The 20,618-nt window shown below is 43.3% G+C and overlaps 2 protein-coding genes across 2 annotated transcripts in view; both read left to right on the forward strand.

Moving 5' to 3' along the window:
* The first annotated feature begins 1,226 nt into the window (after positions 1–1,226).
* ATP10A (ATPase phospholipid transporting 10A (putative)) overlaps positions 1,227–20,618 on the forward strand; it is a 146,020-nt gene continuing 126,628 nt past the window's right edge. The window contains exon 1 of the mRNA XM_045005148.1: positions 1,227–2,134. Coding sequence (XP_044861083.1) covers positions 1,686–2,134 — 449 coding nt within the window. The 5' untranslated portion in view covers positions 1,227–1,685. The remainder of the gene's footprint in view (positions 2,135–20,618) is intronic.
* On the forward strand, positions 6,507–7,886 carry LOC123378172 (40S ribosomal protein S11-like). The gene is made up of 2 exons (XM_045031675.1): positions 6,507–6,542; positions 7,390–7,886. Exons 1-2 carry the CDS (start codon positions 6,507–6,509, stop codon positions 7,831–7,833), a joined length of 480 nt encoding a protein of 159 aa, XP_044887610.1. The 3' UTR covers positions 7,834–7,886.

The following is a 20,618-nucleotide window of genomic DNA, read 5'->3' on the forward strand; positions in this document are numbered from 1 at the left end:
GATGCAGAGTTGGATCCAGGCATCAGGACACTCACTTGAGCGTGGGTAGGGATTTTTGTAGGGAAACAACAATGGTTCAAGGAAGAACACTAGATTTGTTTATGGGTAAACTGATGACTTGAGTTTTCTTTAGGCTAGACAATAGAAGCTGATCACTCCTGGCTATGGGTGGTGTTCCTTCCAGGGAGCTCACAATGCAATCCCCGCTCCCCCCTGCCCCAGCTCACCTCCATTCCACCTCCTCGCCTGAGTGGGCTTTTAGGCACCCTCAACCACTAGGCGCCCTAGGTGGCCTCCTAGTTCGCCTAGTGGTTGCACCAGCCCTGCTTCCCTGCTTTTCTGGTCCCAGAGTTCAGTGCGGTTCTTGCCTTGGAATCTCTGCTCTCCATTCTGTGTGCTAATGGAGATGCCTCCCTGTCCCATCTTTGGTGCAAATGAGGCTAGGGGAGTTGCCTTAATCCTATCACCCTTGTCAGGAGGGGTCTAGGTGTGTCTCCCACCACCCTTCGTGTCTGCCTTAGGCTCAATTATTTTGGGAGAAAAAATGATTACACTGTTTTTGAGAACAAAGTTAGGGGAAAATATGTTTTGCCCATGTTAAGTGTGTGTGTGTGTGTGTAAAAATAAACAATGACATACTATGTTCAAAGAGTGCTCTATCAAACAGGAATATTTTGAAATGAATCAATGTATAAAGGCTAAGTTGACGTGGTTAAGTGCAGATTTATATAGCGCTCTTGAGATCCCCTTGGATGAAAAGCAGTACAGAACTGCAACTATCAAATGCGGGGGGTGGGGGTGGGGGACAAGCAAACCAAACCCTCCCATTCCTTATGTGTAATGGAAAGTCAAAGGCAGCACATAAGTGTAACCTGTGGGTTTACATCCAGAGTGGGGGGAGGGAGGGAAGTGCCTGCCCTTGGTTGATTGTGTAAATAAAGACTGAGAGGATGGAATGAAGGAGCAGCTTCCAGCCATGCCAAAGACCAGGCATTTAACACACACACCAGGAACTGGATCACACTTTAACTTACTAACTTTGTGGAGTCAAAAGTTCTCCTGCTTTTAAAGTTCCCGGTGTGGCTGCTTTTCTGTCTCCCTCCCCCTTCTCTTGCTCTTAAAAAACGCTTGTCTCTTCCTCCAACCCTGGTCTTGTGTGTGTGATTCTCTCGTGTTTCCACTACTAACGTGCTGCTGCTGCTGCTGCCGTCTCTGCAAGCCTCCTGTTTTTTTGTAGCGGAAACGAGTAGTGTGGCTGAAATGACGTACAGGACAAGGATTACTTTGTATGTCTCCTCTCCTGGAGAGACAGACAACGGGACAGTCATTCAGTCCACCCTCCCTTGCTCCTGGAGCACTAGTTAGCCTTAGCAAGGAGGAGACGAGACTGAGCCAAGGAGGGTGAGAGAATCAGAAGGGAAAAAAAGCTCTCTCCTCCCAAACACAGGAGGAGGAGGAGGAGAAGGAGGAAGCGAGCCAGAGGCCAAACAAAACATTGAGAGAGTTGAAGGAAGCCTCCTCCCCTTCTGGGAAAGGAAAGTGAGGAGTGAGTAGGCTTTGAGGATGATAACTTAGTGCAGAGCAGGGAGGGGCAGCCAGTCCTTTCTCTCCCAGGCTCTGCCAAGTGCCCCCATTGCAGAAGTGCTCACGTCTGTCCTGTGTGTTTGGGAAGGAGGACAGGAGAGATGGCACAGGATGCTGAAGAGGGCAGGGATGCGCCCCAGGTGCTGACGGAAGAGGAGAAGGAGAGGAAGAACAGGAGGCGAAGAAAGAGGAAGAAGAAGGAGAGCAAGACACGGACTGTGCACTCTAACCTGCTGCTACCTGGGCCTGAGGCGGAGAAGGCCCAAAGGAGCCCCCTGGCCAATAATCGCCTCAAGACCACCAAGTACACGGCTCTGTCCTTCCTGCCCAAGAACCTCTTTGAACAGTTTCACCGCCTGGCCAATGTCTACTTTGTCTTCATCGCGCTGCTCAACTTCGTGCCGGCGGTGAATGCCTTCCAGCCTGAGCTGGCCTTGGCCCCTGTGCTCTTCATCCTGGCTGTCACTGCCATCAAGGACCTGTGGGAGGATTACAGCCGCTACCGCTCTGACAATGAGATTAACCACATGGAGTGTCTGGTCTACTGCAGGTGAGGGAGCATGCTGTGTGCATGGGGTGGAGGGTGGGAGACTGTCAGAGACATGGGGGGAGCATTATGGCAACTGGTTTCAATGGAAAAACTGAGATGGGGGCGCATAAGAAGGGCAGAGGCATGTTGAGGGGTTGATATCACCAAACAGGGATTTGTCTCTCTCCTCAGGGTCTAGAGGGATTGTATTTTTGAGCATGTTTGTACAGCGCCTAGCACAATGGAGTCCGTCCCAGCCCATAATTAGGGCTTTTAGGTGCTACGGTATTATAATGAGAGTTGGGGAGTGAGCAGGTGACATGCTCTGAAGTTTTTCCATTTACAACACTAAACTCAGCTTAATGAAAACACTCTGTTATCCACGTCTTCGGCATTTATCCCACCAACCCAGTTTGCTGTCCTCTTATCCAGAAGTTTTGACATTCCCAAAGCATTTGAGATAAGCTGTGCTTGCAAACAGAAAAATTCTAATTCATTCAGATGACTGGGAATCCCACAGTGAATTACGGACTTGTGAGAGTTAGTGAGTAAGCAAAGTGTAAAAAAAAAAAGGCTTGTGCAGCATCACAAAATGAACTTCATTCATTTACTGGACAAGTATTATTTGATTTGTAAGCATTTGTAAGAATACTTCATCATGTAAGCGGTCAATTCTACTGCAGTATACTTGCTAACAGGGATTTAGTTTTAGTAACATGAAACCACACTCAAGCAATGTGCTATTAAACCATTTCTGAGCGGAGGGTAGAGGCCTCAGGTTTCTCTGTTTGAATTATGGGGGGTGTGGGCTAGTGAAGTGTGAATTAATGGGGTTCTGCTGTGTTTGCTTTTCTAAAGAATGTGAGGTGAGGGCATCAGTCAATATTTGCTTTTCAAAAGCCCATCATTTATCATCTCAAGCGTCATCATGCACTGTGAATTTGCTACCTCCTGTAGCTGAGAGAGGAGTTTTCGTCCATTTGTTTCTTTCCTCTTTGAAATGAACTTTTACATGTGATCAGAGCTACACTGATTTACACCAACTGAGGATCTAGCCTTTAGAGTTTTATAGCAGTTCCTTTTTAAAGCACCATTGGTTATTTACCCAATTGTAGCTGAGGCTGAGATTTTTTGGGAAGCCAAGGGTGGGGGAGCGGGAGGGTGGTCTTATGCACCAGTTTCCAAGAGAGTTGGTTTTGCTGATCCTTCTGCTGCTATTACAGTACAGACAGTAAAGTGAGGCAGGAATGTGAAACACTTGTTAAGAAGTTTATGTTGTCTCTTCCTGGGTGAGGGGGTCCTGACTGAGACAGGCATTCCAGCAGACAGCAGCAACTCTCTCATTACAAGTCAGAACAGACTAAGTCAGAAATACTTGCAGTAAGCTTTATTTTTAGTCTTCATCAAATTCTGTCTTTCATTTCCCAGTCCCATATCACATCAAGAAATCTTAGCCTATTCTTCCCCCCTCCTATAGTTATGTTTGTGTGGGAAAGACAGTAAGACGGTTTTATTTCAGTTGGCTAAAACTGTAATAACTAAACCAAGGCAAAGCACATGCAAACAAGTAACACTTATTTAGGACCAAATTCTGACACCCCAACTCATGTGGAACAGATTTGAAATTTTTATTAAAGCTAATGTTAAAAAAAATTATATAATACATAGATTGAGAAAAGTTTGTCTGTACAGCTGGGTATAGTGCTTAGATTAAACACAAACTTTGTATTTGTGGATAAAGTCATATGATATATAGAGTATATAATCAGCAATATCCCAAATTTAGGTGAATAGATTTAACAATACAATTTAGATCAGGGATCGGCAACCTTTGGCATGGGGCACGCCAGGATAAGCCCCCTGGCGGGCCGGGCCGCTTTGTTTACCTGCTGCGTCCGCAGGTTCGGCCGATTGTGGCTCCCACTGGTCGCAGTTCACCGTCCCAGGCCAATGGGGGCTGCAAGAAGCCACGGCCGGCATATCCCTCGGCCCGCACCACTTCCCGCAGCCCCCATTGGCTTGGGACGGTGAACCATGGCCAGTGGGAGCCGCGATTGGCCGAATCTTTGGACGCAGCAGGTAAACAAACCCTGGCGGGCCGTGGGCTGAAGGTTGCCGATCCGTGGTTTAGATATTAGAATCTGAATACTTGGGTACATAACACATGAAAAGTTGTACAGAGATTTGATTGTGGAAAGCAAAATATAAAAATGAGTGGAGATTGTCCCTCAGTAATTGAGACTTAGGTAGTTTGTCCATTTAGAAAATACAATCCATGAGGAAAGTATTTGTTACTTTCCTGTACCTTATTCTGAGAAGTTCCAAAATCTGTCTGCTAGTAAATAGGAATAAAGTAGAAACAGGTAATCTAGACCCCAACGTTAAAAACTAAAAAACTACATGTTGTAGAAGCCATTCAAAAGCCTTAGTAGTAATTCTGGGCTGGCTTTCCCCACCAAAACTTTTCTTTTTGAACTGCAACTAAATGGTTAAAAGTGACCATTAGAAAATGTGTACTTTCACTGTCACTTTCAAATTGATATTGAAGCTCGTTGAGATTCACAGATAAGTGTTTAATGTGTTATCCTTTGTTCTAGTTTGTTATGCTTAGCATTTATGTTGTGTTTAAACTAGAGTCCTAGTATTTTGTGGACTACATTACTTTAGAGTTGCAGTTTTATTGGTTAAGTGGGGAATAGCTTGGGTACCCTTCTGATTTTGAATCAATCTATTCCCAGTGGTGTAGTAAACTTGAAAGCATAGAACTGTAGGTCCAGCTATTCAAATAAAATTTTCTGAATCGGGATGGAAGTTGAATGCTGCTTAGAGTTGCATCCAGGAGCAAAGCCCAAGTGGGCTCTTTCCCTTGAAGGCCAGGACTTCACACTTCTGGAGAAGAAAAGTGGCTGTGCTGAGAAGGGGAAATTTTCAGCTGCGTGATCTACTCCTAACTGTGTGGATAGTTGTGTGCCCTCAACACCCTCCCTATTTTAGCATATGCATTGGGCCTAAGTAATTTAAATGTATGGTAATGTCTGTACTCCCAAAAAGATCCTAAAGTGCTTCACAGACTACTGCATCTCTGTACCATACTGCTGAAATGGAGCCACCTCTGGGGGAGACAGCAACAGACAACTAGCTCCCAAAATATTCAAGAGCCAGAGGCAGGAATTTTTTCCCCCAGGAGTTGTAGGGAAAACCATTTCTTTTTTGGTAAATAATGCCCAGGCAGAACAGACTGGCCCTTGCTTTCTAATTTTTTTAACATTTCTGTTCAGATGAAGATGGAAGTCGGTTCTTACATTACCTAGACTCGTTCATCTATGGTCACAGTGTTGCTTTACTCATGGCTACAGTATCAATTCCTTATTTGAGCATAAATTGCAAAATTGAAATGTAATGATAGGCAGGGCCTGCTGCTGTCAGTGTCAGCTAATCAGGATAAGGCCCCAACAGGATATTGACAAAAGTAGTAAGCTCAGTCAGAGGCTTTCAGTAATAAGTATACAAATAGACCTTTCCTGTATCTGTACATCACAGAATAGGATAGGAAGGGTTGATATTACACCAACAAGCAGGATGCGAAAAAAGTTGTGGTAGGGGCTATGCCTTTCTCCTCCTACCTCCCCCTAACAATGGGAACTCTGATGACCCCTCCTTATAGGGTCATTATTGCCATGTGAATTCAGACATCAGTCAAAGCCCTGTAGCACTAGAAAAAAATGCAGATTGCACACTGAAACATTTTCTCAGACTGATTCCAAGATACACACATTGCTGCTGTTTTAAAATATTTGGCAACACCAAGTGTGGGCTGGGAGTGCATGTCTTAAAAGCTCTTCTAGGCAGAGGTCTTGTTTTCAGTATATTCTTGCAAAGCACGATATGCATTCACATGCTGTATAAATAGAAAATTAATATGAATAACATTGGCATTCATCCTGTATGGCAGTGTTTCCCAAATTTGGGACGCCACTTGTTCAGGGAAAGCCCCTGGCGGGCCGGGCCGGTTTGTTTAACTGCCGTGTCTGCAGGTCCGGCCGATCACGGCTCCCACTGGCCGCGGTTCACTGCTCCAGGCCAATGGGAGCTGCTGGAAGTGGTGCAGGCCGAGGGACATACTCTTCCTCTCATACTTTAAAGTCCAGAAAAAGTATTGCTGCAGTGTGTAAGCATCTCTGTTTACAGATCAGAAGGCCATACTGTTTCTTTTGTGGACATGGAAACGTACATTTATCAAATCAAAACTTCTGACCTGATTGTTTTTTCCAGTGGTGTTGCACTCCTACTGTTCAGCTCCTACTGATTGTAATGGGAGCTGCAGGTGCTTATTGCCTTAGAAAATCAAGATTATCGTCCCTCAGTAAAACCCAAGGGAAAGAGAAAAGAGAGCATGAGGAACTTGCTTCATGGCATTTCCAAACACAAGGTAACCCCCACACACAATCTGAGGAACAGGGGCAAAGCAAGTTACGTCCCTTGGAATCCTAAGACATCCATGTGGTGGCTGGAATCACTTCTCTGCATCCTTTCCAGAAATAAAGCATTCCTGCATCTGATTCAAAAGGAAACTACTTAGGATTAGTCTGTTCCCTCTGCAGGGAGCTCTTTACACTAGAAATTGACTGTGGAGAATAATGGAGTAGGATTGTGTGATTGGGGTCTGTATCCTTTTTCAGCTGGCAAGGGGAACATTCCTCTTAATGTTACTCTCTTTTTGTCTGTTTTCTATGTTCTGTCCAGACTGACTGTGAATAACTAATTGGGAAGCATGATGGCACCACTTACTCACTATGTCGACTTGCCACACACAAGTGTTTTGTGGCAGTCATGTGGTTGGGAGGAAACCAAGCCAAGCATCAGGAGAGCTGGGTTCTGTTCCCAGATCTTCCATTGTCTTGCTGTGTGACTTTGGGCAAATTTCCTCAACTACCTCAGTTTCCCCATTTAAAAAAAATGAATATTTTAGCCCCTTTAGGATGCATAGGAGAGCCCTATAGAAATGATCTAGGCATACTTTAGAAGGTATTGGGTCGTATTTCTGGTCTCCAGGCAGCAATTCAGAGACCCAAGGGAACTGACAGGCAGAGACCTGGCCAAACAACGGATTTCAGCTATCTCGCATTGCTGCCCATAGTAACTCCGATTGTAAACAGGCAAAGCTGCTATAAGCCAGGCCATGCACTCCTGTAATTTACCATTGCTGCAGGCTGGAGGAGTTACCTTCCGTGGTGCTCCCCATGACTTAGAACTATCTTGCCTTTCCACACTGGAAGTTTGCAGTGGTGCAGCTGTGCTGGTGGCTAGCCAGCAGTGATTGTAACTGGGGCAAGGAGAAACTCTCCCGTTACTACAAGAACATTGGCCTGGGCTTCAAGACCCCCAAAGAGGCCATTGAGGGCACTTACATTGACAAGAAATGCCCGTTCACTGGTAATGTCTCTATTCGTGGTCGTATCCTGTCAGGTGTGGTTACCAAGATGAAGATGCAGCGTACCATCGTCATCCGCAGGGATTACTTACACTATATCCGCAAGTACAACCGTTTTGAGAAACGCCACAAGAATATGTCCGTACATCTCTCTCCCTGCTTCAGGGATGTCCAGATTGGGGATATTGTGACTGTGGGGGAATGCCGTCCCCTCAGCAAGACAGTCCGATTCAACGTCCTCAAGGTCACAAAGGCTGCTGGCACCAAGAAGCAGTTCCAGAAGTTTTAAAGGCGACAAATGGATGATCAGGATGAATAAAACCTTTGTAAAAATGAAAAAAAAAAAAAAAAAAAACTGGGGCAGATCCCCAGTGTCAGCGAGTTCTGCTGATGATGTTGGAGTAATGCCTTCAGCCTGTCTCTTCCCCGCCCCCCCCCGGGAGCGAGAGCTAAGCCATCAAACTTTTGTTTTTAAAAACAAGCTCCAGGTGAAGTCTACAAGTGGTGGTGTAGTTAAAAAGTGGTGAGTAAAATAAACACTCAGGCAGAATAGGCCTGGCAACAAGCTCGACTGTTCCTGTGTTGGTCTGTGGACAGCGCATCATGACTAATGCACAGAGACTCAGGAAAGTAGGCCTAAGGCTAGACCAGGCCTGAAATGTAAGATCAGAAATCCAAGCTGGCATGTCTGCCTGGGTTCTTTTAATAAGAAGTGCAGTGGGACACTTATTTCCATGTTTGGTGGCAACCGAGCTTAGAGTTCTTGAGTTTTCACAGGGAACTGTACACTTAGTCTTGATCGCAAAGTCTTCTGCTGGCCACTCCCTTCATGAAGACTGCATCATTTGCCCTGTTGTCTCACTCCTTGGGCACTATGCACCGGAGGACTTACTGTGTCCAAAAATCTGGTTTTGCTTCACAGATCACCCTCAGGCACATGGATAGCTCTAACATCCCAACAAACAGGAGCCATGTATCAGTCCTCCCCTGGGAGGCAGGACCATCAGAACTAAAACCTCTCAGAACTATGGTCCAGATTTGCACCGTATGCCAGCAATAAGATTGGGAAGAGGGTCTCAGATTCACAGTATAGCCACATCTTGAGAGAGTGTTGTGTGCCCATCCATAATTGTGTATAGCACACTCCCTCCCAGTGCTGATCAAATAACATTCCACAGCAGTTGTTTATTTGGAAAAGTAATACGCAGAAAATACTTAATGTGATCTATCAAGGAGACACAACACCATGTGACCATGCTCTTTGCAGACTACCAGAAAGAGCTCTGTAGACCACTGTTCAGGAAGCTTCTCATTGATACATCATTACTGGCATAGTTAAGACTCTGATCTCAGCTTTTTGTGAGCACAAACACACACCAAATAGTAAAGAAAGCCTCCCTCTTTTACCACCTATCTCCAGCAATAGAAGTTGATTGTGATATCTTTGTTGTCCTTCAAAGGATCTTTCTTCTCATCCCCTATCATCCTTGAGGGTTGGGAAAGTTTTCCAGCTTTCACACAGACAAGTTAAGGTGGTTTAAAACAAAACAAAAAACAAAAAAACCTGAAAAACCTGTCTGAATTGCTTATGAAGCCAATTTTTCACACTGAAATTGGCACTAGAGTTACAAATCCCATTCCTAAGAGTACAGTTATCACATGTCCTTTTATGGTTAAGGCTGTTTTTGCATTTGGATCGTGGACAGATGTAATTTAATGTTCATAATAGGGAGTTAGAAAAAGTGTAATGCAGAAGCATTTTTAATTAAATCTTTGCATATGTGCCTGAAAGGAATAAAACAAACCCAAAATCCAGTTTGAGGAAGGTGACATGGACATTTTAAAACACATTGGCAGAGTTCCTTTGCTGCGTTTCCACGAGGTACAACCCCTGGGGAGTGGAGATAGGGATGAGGTGCCTGTCAGCCACCTTTGCTCTCTCCTGAATCTGGGTTTTTCTGAGGATCAGTGTCTAGCACAGGGGTAGGCAACCTATGGCATGCGAGCTGATTTTCAGTGGCACTCACACTGGCCACTGGTCTGGGGGGGCTCTACATTTTAATTTAATTTTAAATGAAGCTTCTTAAAACATTTTAAAAACCTTATTTACTTTGCATACAACAATAGTTTAGTTATATATTATAGACTTATAGAAAGAGACCTTCTAAAAACGTTAAAATGTATTACTGGCACACGAAACCTTAAATTACAGTGAATAAACGAAGACTCGGCACAGCACTTCTGAAAGGTTGCCGACCCCTGGTCTAGCATAAATTAGACTCCTTCAATTGACAGCAGTCTCCTCAGGGCTACCTACAGGTGTGGAGCAGCTCAGAATCACCCTGTTGTACTCTAAATTGTGTCCCCACCCATCTCCTCCCTGGGGTTGTGGGGGAGGGATGGTAGTGTTGAAACAGGGGCCAGAGTTGCGGGGGGAAGAGTATCCCTCCAACTGTGTCTTTCAATAAATAACGTGATTCTGTTTTTTCAAACCGAGAGCTCTAAAATGCACAGAAGACATAACTTTTCAAAAGCATTCGTCTTACTGTTTCAGGGATCACAGAAATACATCATGGTGCCCACAGAAACCAACCAGCCACCCAACTGAAAATAAACCCGGTCTTGTGGATCATTGCTAGATGTCTGTTTAATCCACTTGATCTTGCCAGACTACCATATGCCCTCTGCTCTCACTGGTTGTTGCTTTTTCGCCGTGTCTAAAGGAAAGCAGATGCAGATCTTTACCTAGTGCACCCTGCACCCTTAAGAATAATCCTTAAGAACAATCATGCATAGCAGGGGATTACTTAATAGTATCTAGAGATGGGAAAGAGTTATGTTCCTCTTGAGTATTTTATTAAAATACTTTCACTGCCTGGTCATGTTTTCTCCCTGTAATGTGGTGCTACAAATGGGCAGATCTCTCAAGAACAACAGCCAGCTTTTGCAACAGGGAGAGTCATTGCATAAACTCACTCTGTTGGAGAGTACAGAGATCATTTGTTTTGTTTTATGTTCTGGTTGCCTAGAAGTAATGGCCCACTTTCAGGAAGAGTTTAAACGCTAGCAGTCTAGACGGTTGTGCTTTTTGGCTGTGATGTGTCCATGCTGCCTTTTTAACACTTAACATGTGAACAACATTGCAAAATAATTGGGGCTTTTATTTCCCCCTCCTCCTCCCCTTTTTCTAACTACTGTAAAACTGCCACCTTGGTCCCTTAGACTTGTCATTTGTCTGATGTCTTAGGCTTTAGTCATTCTGTAGGATGACCATATCTGTGCTACTGGCCCCCTTCTTCTGTTCTCTGGCTGAGAACCTGAGTGGCTCAGGCATGCCTATATTCGCTGTGGGGGGGTGTTTGCCTCTCCTCAGGATGGGCTGTCTCGAGTTTCCCCAAAACACTTCAGCCAGTGTTTTCAAAGTAGGATGACTAAAGTTAGGTTCCTAAATTGAAGTCAATGGGATTTAAGTGAGCTCAGCATCGTTGAAAATCAGGCCACCTATTTAGGCTCCTATGGGTGGATTTTGGTGCTTAGCTGCCGGTCTCCTTAATGCAAAAGGAGTTTAACTAGAAGATGATTAGAAAAAGTAAGAGAAATCAATTCAGATCAAAAGTAAATTATATGAAATCAAGTCAGCTAACAGATAATCTTGCAGTTATAGTACAGTGATTACAGCAGGTCGTCACTTATATGTTTTCATAGATTTCATTGTGATCATCTAGAGCAGTGTTTTTCAAACCGTGGGTCGCGACCCAGTACTGGGTCACAGCATGTCAGGCACTGGGTCACCTTGCTCTGCTCAGAACCACTGACTAGGACATTAAAATCCCGTTGGCAGTGCTGTCCAGCTAAGGCAGGCTAGTGCCTGTCTTTTCAGACACTGCACTGCACCCTGGAAGCAGCCAGCAGTGGGTCCAGCTTCTAGGCAGGGGTGCTACGGGGCTCCGTGCAATGCCCCCGCCCTGAGCACCGGCTCCACATTCCCATTGGCTGGAAACCGGCCAATGGGAGTTGGAGGGAGTGCCTGCGGACAAGAGTTTCACAAAGCCACTTGCGTGCCTCCGCCTAGGAGCCGGACCTGTTCCTGGCCGCTTCTGGGGCGCAGTGCAGTCTGTGGTGCCAGGACAGGTGGGAAGACTGCCTCTGCACCCCGGCTGCACCACTGACCAGGAGCCGCCAGAGGTAAGTCCATGCCCCAACCCAGTGCCCCAGTCCCCTACCCCAGCCCTGAGCCCCACCCCAAACCTGGAACCCCTTCCTGCACCTCAAACCCCTCATCTCTGGTCCCACTGCAGAGCCTGCACCCCCCAGCCCAGAGCCCTGACCCCCTTCTGCACCCCAACCCCCTGCCCCAGCCCTGTGCCCCTCCCACACCCCAAACACCTCATCCCCAGCTCCGTTGGGTCGTGGGCATTAAGAATTTTCTTCAACTGGGTCCCCAGAAAAAGTTTGAAAACCACTGATCTAGACACCATTGTGATCATCTAGTCCAGTGGTCCCCAACCTTTTCCAGGTGGCAGGCGCCAGATGACGAGCCACCGAGAAGCGGCAACGTCAAGAGGTGTCACTGCCGAAAATCAGTGGCATTTCGGCAGCGACGCCTCTTAGTGACGCTGCTTTTCGGCGGCATTTTGGCGGATGCTTGTCCCCCGGCCAGTACATGGGTGCACATAGATGCCCGGCGAGTGCCATGGCGCCCGCGGGCACTGCATTTGGGACCACTAATAGTCTGACTTCATGATTAACACAGGCCAGAGAACTTCCCCCAAATAGTTCCTACGGCAGATCTTTTAGCAAAACACCCAATCTTGATTTTAAAATTGTCAGTGATGGAGAATCCACCATTAGCCTTGGTAAATTGTTCCAAAGGTTAGAACCCTGAAAATCTGCAGATATCTGCTTTATATCCGTGGATATATCCATGGAGCATGTTTGTGGATCCTGGATGGATGCGGATCCAAATATTATATCTTGAGCCCTGCAAATCTATGGGTATCTGCTTTATATCCATAGTCCATGTTTGTGGATCGCAAATTGGATGCAGATACAAATTTTGTATCTGCGCAGGGCTCTACCAATGGTTAATTACTCTCACTGTCACAAATTTACTCCTTATTGTTAGGGCTCAGATGTTTGCTGTGTTTCATCAGGATCTTGCCTCTCCCTTTCAGGATTCCAGTGTCTTGGCTGCCTACTTTGTCAGCTTTTTCCTTCTGCCTTCTTCTTTGTTATAGTCCTGCAGATCTGTGAAATAAAAGCTTGAGCATATACATCACATCAGGAAAAAAGGAATCCTTTATTTTTAGCATCTGAATGATATTTGCACACCTGAGAGCATTGTGGCCTCTCTTCTCTGAACCCCAATACCTACTCTATGTTCACATTTTATTCATTATTGTAGAAAATAACTCTTCCCTGAATAGACGGGTTATTTGCATATACAGTTACGTGTCTTCCACATACACAAAGGTTGATCCATTAATGTGTCATTGACCTGACAGACTGTTGCCTGAAGTAATTAGTTTGGTTTTTTTTCTCTCACTGAGACAGACAGGAACTGGATTTTAATCATTCCAATGTATGCATCATTTCAATCAATATCCAATCAGACTTCTGGATCCTGGGTGCATTGTCTGTCCTGCTGTTTTTCTAAATGGCCTGTTTAACAACTGGATTTTAAAAAGCATAGATTAAATGTGTTCTGTTAGATGAAGGGGTTAATTTAGTCTCAAATGCCTTATCTCAAATTGCATTCTGCTTTCAGTGTTATCCATTAACATATTATTCACACTTGCACATTCTATTTACATAATTTATATCAAAGCTAAGAAACAGAGTAAGAGATTAGGTGTTGTTAATAAATAATTTTTTCCCTTGAATAACTGATGACCTTTTTGTGGAATTGTCAGTCTATAAAGTGGCATTCTTTCTGCTTTTGCTGTTTGCTTTTACCTTCAAGTCATAGCTATCGGTTTGCTTGTTTTATTTTTTGGGGTTTTTTTTGTTTGTTTTTAAAACATGAGTTACTGTAGCGTGTGTTTGATTCTATGTTAATCACTTGACTTCATCTTTATGTGGTTAAGTACTAGGTCAACTAAAAGGGTTTAATATATGTAATTTACTAAAAATACAGAAGCGTGTATGTGTTCAACATGCTTACTGCTGTTTTACAAAACAGAAAATAAGCTTACATTTCAAAGTAGCTTTAAAGTGTCACATACAGACTTGTAAAGTTTTCTCGCTCTCTAGGTATAGATGTTATATACAGCAAATAATGATGCTACATAACAGGGTTTGAATTACATGATGTAGGATGAAATCCTGGCCCCACTGAAATCAGTGGTAAAACTCCCATTGACTTCTGTGGAATCAGGATTTGACCCTAAATCTCTTAACTTCTGTGTTTGAATTGCTGTCCTTCTCTTTGCATTATGTATTATGTAGGAAGGATGGGCTCCACCTAAACCAAAATGGAACCGGATTGCTGGCATGTAAAATTAAAAAGGTTGTAGAACAGTTTTTAAACTAAGGGCTGGGGGAAAGCTGACAGGTGTGGAGAAACACGTGGTTCGGACAGAGACATCACTTAGGGGAGGATCTGTTATTGGAGAGTCTCTATACCCTAGTAAGGAGGAGTGGATGGAAGATGATAAAATATGGGTAGGATCTGATGAGAAACAGTCAAATAAAAGAGTCTCATTCAATTACATCACATTGTGGCAGACAGCTAAAAAGTGAGTTTTTTAAGTGCTTATATACAAATGCTAGAAGTCTAAATAAGATGGGTGAACTTGAGTCGTATTAAATGAGAATATTGATACAATAGGCATCACAGAAACTTGTTAGAATGAAGAAAATCAATGGGACATAGTAATACCAGGGTACAGAATATACTGGAAGGGCAGAATAGGTCATGCTGGTGGGGAAGTGGCACTATATGTGAAAGAAAGCATAGAGTCAAATGAAGTAAAAATCTTAAATGAACGAAACTGTACCTTAGAATCTCTATGGGTAGTAATTCCGTGCTTGAATAATAAGAATATAGCAGTGGGAATTTACTACCAACCACCTGACCAGGATGGTGATAGTGACTGTGAAATGCTCAGGGAGATTAGAGAGGCTATAAAAATAAAAACCCTAATAATGGGAGATTTCAACTATCCCCATATTGACTGGGTACATGTCACCTCAGGATGGGATGCGGAGATAAAGTTTTTTCACACCTTAAATGACTGCTTTGTGGAGCAGCTAGTCCTGGAAAGCACCAGAGGAGAGGCAATTCTTGATTTAGTCCTAAGTGGAGCACAGGATCTGGTCCAAGAGGTGAATATAGCTGAACCGCTTGGTAATAGTGACCATAACGTAATAAAACTTAACATCCCTGTATGTGCTTGGAGGGGAGAGGGGGAACACCAAAGCAGCCCAGCACAGTAGCATTTAATTTCAGAAAGGGGGACTACAGACAAATGAGGAAGTTAGTTAAACAGAAATTAAAAGGTACAGTTCCAAAAGTGAAATCCCTGCAACCTGCATGGAAACTTTTTAAAGACATTACAAAGGAGGCTCAATTTAAATGTATAACCCAAATTAAAAAAACACATCATAAGACCAAAAAAGTGCCACTGTGGCTAAACTACAAAGTAGAAGAAGTAGTTATAGGCAAAAAGGCATCCTTTAAAAAGTTGAAGTTAAATCCCACTGAGGAAAATAGAAAGGAGCATAAAGTCTGGCAAGTGAAGTGTAAAAATGTAATTAGGAAAGGCCAAAAAAGAATTTGAAGAACAGCTAGCCAAGGACTTAAAAAGTAACAGCAAAAAAAAAAAATTTAAGTACATCAGAAGCGGTGGGGATGATCAAGATGCTAAAGGAGCACTCAAGGACAATAAGGCCATTGTGGAGAAACTAAACGAATTCTTTACTGAGGATGTGAGGGAGATTCCCAAACCTGAGCCATTCTTTTTAGGTGACAAATCTTATGAACTGTCCCAGGCTGAGGTGTCATTAGAGGAGGTTTTAGAACAAATTGATAAATTAAACAGTAATAAGTCACCAGGACCAGATGGTATTCACTATCATTTAAATCAGCTTCTGTACCAGATGACTGGAGGATGTGACACCAATTTTTAAAAAATGCTCCAAGGTGATCCCAGCAATTACAGGCCAGTAAGCCTAACTTCAGTACCAGGCAAATTGGTTGAAACTGTAGTAAAGAACAGAATTATCAGACACCTAGATGAACATGATTTCTTGGGGAAGAGTCAACATGGTTTTTGTAAAGGGATATCATGCCTCACCAATCTACAAGATTTCTTTTTTCACAGGGTCAGCAAGCGAGATCCTGTGGCTATAGTGTACTTAGATTTTCAGAAGGCCTTTGACAAGGTACCTCACCAAAGGCTCTTAAGCTAAGTAAGTTGTCATGGGATAAGAGGCAAGGTCCTCTCCTGAATCAGGAACTGATTAAAAGATAGGAAACAAAGGATAGGAATAAATGATCAGTTTTCAGAATGGAGAGAGTTAAATAGTGGTGTCCCCCAGGGGTCTGTATTGGGACCTATTCAACATATTCATAAATGATCTGGAAAAAGGGGCAAACAGTGAGGTGGCAAAATTTGCAGATGATACAAAACTACCCAAGATAGTTAAGTCCAAAGCAGACTGTGAAGAGTTACAAGGGGACTTCACAAAGCTTGGTGCCTGGGCAACAAAATGGCAAATGAAACTGAATGTTGATAAATGCAAAGTAATACAATGATGGGTCTATATTAGCTGTTTCCACTCAAGAAAGAGATCTTGGAGTCATTGTGGATAGTTCTCTGAAAACATCCTCTCAATGTGCAGCAGCAGTCAAAACAGTGAACTGAATGTTAGGAACCATTAGGAAAGGGATAAATAACAAGACAGAAAATATAATGCCACTGTATAAATCCATGGTATGCTCACGTCTTGAATACCATATGCAGATCTGGTCGCCCCATCTCAAAAAAAAAGTACAAAAAAGGGCAACAAAAATGATTAGGGGTATGGAACGGCTTCCATATGAGGAGAGATTAAAAAGACTGGGATTTTTCAGCTTGGAAAAGAGAGGACTAAGGGGGGATATGATTGAAGTCTATAAAATCATGACTGGTGTGGAGAAAGTAAATAAGGAAATGTTCTGTACTCTTTCTCATAACACAAGAACTAGGGGGTCATGAAATGAAATTACTAGGCAGCAGGCTTAAAACAAGCAAAAGGAAGTATTTCTTCATATAACACACAGTGAGCCTGTGGAACTCTTTGCCAGAGAATGTTGTAAAAGCCAAAACTATAACAGGGCTAAAAAAAAATTAGAGAGGTTCATTAATGGTTCATCAATGGCTATTAGCCGGAATGGGCAGGGATGCAAAACCATACTGTGAAGTGTCCCTAGCCTCTATTTGCCCAATGCTGAGAATGGGCAACAGGAGATGATCACTTGATTGATTACCTCTTCTGTTCATTCCCTCTGAAGCACCTGGTATTAGCCACTGTCGGAAAACAGGATACTGGGCTAGATGGACCATTGATCTGACCCAGTATGGCCGTTCTTATGTAGCTAGTCTATAGCACTATGTCCACTTATGGTAATGTATATCTTTTATATTAAACTTTCTAAATTTTATATTAATGGTAGTGCACTGTTGACATTCAGCCCCTTGTGATATTTCAGATTTTATTTACTGTCTCTGTCTCCCTTTACCTTTTGTTCTTCCTTTTTTCCCTTCTTAAATTCTAATTTATTTATTTTTTGTCTTGGATATCTCTTCCTCCACTCATTTTCCCGTTCTTACTTTCTATGTTGCTTCTCTGATAAATAATCATTGTAAGTGGGAGCATTTATTTCTGTCTGATCCTCAGGTGTGCTTTTCACACTGCAATTTTAATGCAAAGTCTGTGCAAGAGCTGAGCTAGCTATGACTCCTGGGGATACAGTAGGGATGACTTCTCACTGTTCTCCTTAGCACTGGGACCAGTGGCCCAGCTAATGGTCCATAACAGCTATTAATATGGAATGAACAACGCATACAGTACAAGCAATTTGAATAATACTGCAGTTACTGAAGAGTAGATTTAATCTTTAAAGCTCTAATACCCATAAAATATAATCATAAGATATTATAACAATATATCAGTGAAGTGGCTTGGCAGTTGGAGTAGGGAAGATGTACGTTTGTCCACCTCAAGCATCCTGCAACCTAATAAGAAATATCAAAACATAGTTCCCTGACCGATCTGCCTTACACCATATTTAATGCCACCGAATACCTGTACTAGAAAGAAAACCACCAATGTAGGTAGGGTTTATATATATAACTGTGTGTGTATGTTCGGGGTTGGTGGTTATGGTTGGTTGTTATGGGTATTTTGGAGGGGGGGATAATTAAGCTTCAAGCCCTTGCTGCATTCATAAATCAAAAAGGAAGATTTCAAAACTCCGATAATCATTTTGATCATTTCAGTTCTAATAAGGGGACCAGTCAGAACATCCTCAGATAAAAATGCTGTTGAAGTCAATGGGAGTTCTGGCAAAAAAAGGGACTGCAGTATTTGTGTCTAAGCACAAAAGGACTCAGGGACCCTCAACATTTGTGTCCCAGTGCTTGCCAGAGATTTTCAAAGTATTCTCAATCTTGAAAGAATGTTTAGAATTCAAAACCCGATTTCTAATGTTTTTGTCCTTAAGTTTATTTTCAGTAGCGTTTAATTTATCTTTAAGGATTTTTATATCCTTACTCAGTTCTGAGATAACTAAACTGTCTCTCTGTTCCATTGCTCCTAACTTGGAAACTTTCCCTTCTCTATCTGACAGTCTTGGGCCCAGTTGTTTGAACTTTGTGTTTTATCTACTGGATGCTACTGTTTAATTAACTGACAGTTACTGTTTCTTGCAGCAAGCCCAGTCTTTTAGTCATAACAACTGCTCCTTGGGCTGTCCTGTCTGACAGCTTCTGGGACATCTTTATTGCTCTCCAAATTCAACTTTAAAAAATGCCTTTGAAGATAGTGCCACATCCTTACAAAAAGAGTTCTCACTGAGGAAAATTGTGCTGTGTTGTTAGCCTTTTACCATAGGGGGAAAAACTTAATTGTGTCAAAACTTTTTCTGATCCTACTGATGATCCCTCTATGCCCTGTAATATGAGGACATTGTACTTCCTGTAATTCCCATTTACCTGCCTCACACATAGATGTTGTTTAACATCTGTAGGCAGTGTCTTCTCATATAAATATCTAATTCCTTTGTGATCTAATCTTAGTTAAGCGATTTATTCCAATAATATCCTGCAGCCATTAGTTCCATAGAATAATATACAACATAAACTTTTAATTCAGTTTAAATGCATATGGGATAGGATTTTAAAAAATCCCTTATACTATACCTTCCCTATAGTATACATTATACTGTATACTGTTGTGTATTTGGTTGTCATGGTTTTTGTTCCTATGGCAACTGAGTTAGATTATTAGGGGATAGCCCAGCCAGCTTCAGCCGGTTGGGTGAGCTCTGTGTCTGTAAATAAAATGGTAGTTTTGTTAGCTGTCTGCTGTAGGGCCTCAAGTGATTTCTTCCTAAACTGGCTGCCCCCAAGGATATAACAAGTGGCGACGAGGGTGGGATTCCGGTGCTGCTCCAGTAACAGAAGGAAGTAGAAGTCAAGGTAAAGAACAAACAAACAAAAAAAACTGCTTGTTTGCACTGACTGTGAAAGTGAAACTAAAAATCATGGCTACTCTGACCAGGCCACTGGAAACTTTTGATGAGAATATAGAGCAGTGGCATGTGTATACTGAGCGTTTTGAGCTTTTTGTTATTGCAAATGACATTACAGAAGTGAAGAAGGTGCCAATATTCTTAAGTGTTGTAGGGGCTAAAACCTACTCCCTGCTACGCAGCTTACTACACCCTGTTAAGCCTGAGACTAAATCTTACAGTGACATTGTGGAAATCCTGGGGTCTCATTTTTCCCCAAAACCACTGGTAATTGCTGAAAGATATAGGTTCCACAAAAGAGACCAAAAGGAAGATGAAACACTTGTACAATTTGTAGCAATTTAAAAAAGCTAGCAGAACACTGTGAATTTAAAGAGATGTTAAATGATGTCCTGCATGACAGATTAGTGTGTGGCCTCTACAGTGAAGCTATACGGAAGCGCCTACTGACAGAGGCCTTGGCTACACTTGCAAATTTGCAGTGCTGCAGCAGGGTGTGAAAACACACCATCTCCAGCGCTGCAAATTGCGGCGCTGCAAAGCACCAGTGTGGTCAAAGCCCCAGCGCTGGGAGCGCGGCTCCCAGCGCTGTACGTTATTCCCCACAGGGAGGTGCAGTACGGACAGCGCTGGGAGAGCTCTCTCCCAGCGCTGGCGCTTTGACTACACTTAGCGCTTCAAAGCGCTGCCGCGGCAGCGCTTTGAAGTGCAAGTGTAGCCAAAGCCAGAGGCTCAGCTTACATTACAGAAGGCTGTTGATATTGCTGTCTCCATGGAACTGGCTACAAGGGAGGTGCAATACATCGGTGCATCCCCTAGGGTGCAAAAAGTTTCACAAGAACCGACCCACAAAACTGTGCAGAGTCAAGAATGTTACCGCTGTGGTAAGCCAGGTCACCAGGCATCAGAATGCTGGTGTAAGGACTTGGTGTGTCGACACTGTGGCAAAAAGGGACACATTGAGTGTGCCTGTAAACAAAAGAAAAAGAGGCCTGTGGTCTGGCCGACAAAAAGAGGAACCCTGCATACCCTAGAGCAGACCCAGGATGATCAAGGTGACACCTCATCGCAAGAGGAAGTGCCACTGCATGTTTTGTCTTTGGCAGTGGACTCACATGAATACTGGGTAACCCCGTTGTTGGATGGCAAACCTATACGCATGGAACTGGACACCGGTGCAGCCGTCTTGCTGGTCTCTGAGACTGTGTATAAAGAAAAGCTACAGCATCTTCCACTTAAGGCAACAAAAACTGTTCTGAAGACGTATACGGGAGAAGCTGTGCCCATGTTGGGCACTATTGATGTTAAGGTGGAGCTCAATGGACAGGCTGCTAAAT

This window comes from Mauremys mutica, chromosome 1 (genome assembly GCF_020497125.1).
Source record: "Mauremys mutica isolate MM-2020 ecotype Southern chromosome 1, ASM2049712v1, whole genome shotgun sequence".
In the NCBI taxonomy this organism is placed as follows: Eukaryota; Metazoa; Chordata; order Testudines; family Geoemydidae; genus Mauremys; species Mauremys mutica.

Coding starts and splice junctions, on each gene's coding strand:
- LOC123378172 (XM_045031675.1), top strand. CDS start 6,507: ATGAGGAACTTGCTTCATGGCATTTCCAAACACAAG. Junction 6,543..7,389: donor ATGGCATTTCCAAACACAAG/GTAACCCCCACA, acceptor CCACACTGGAAG/TTTGCAGTGGTGCAGCTGTG.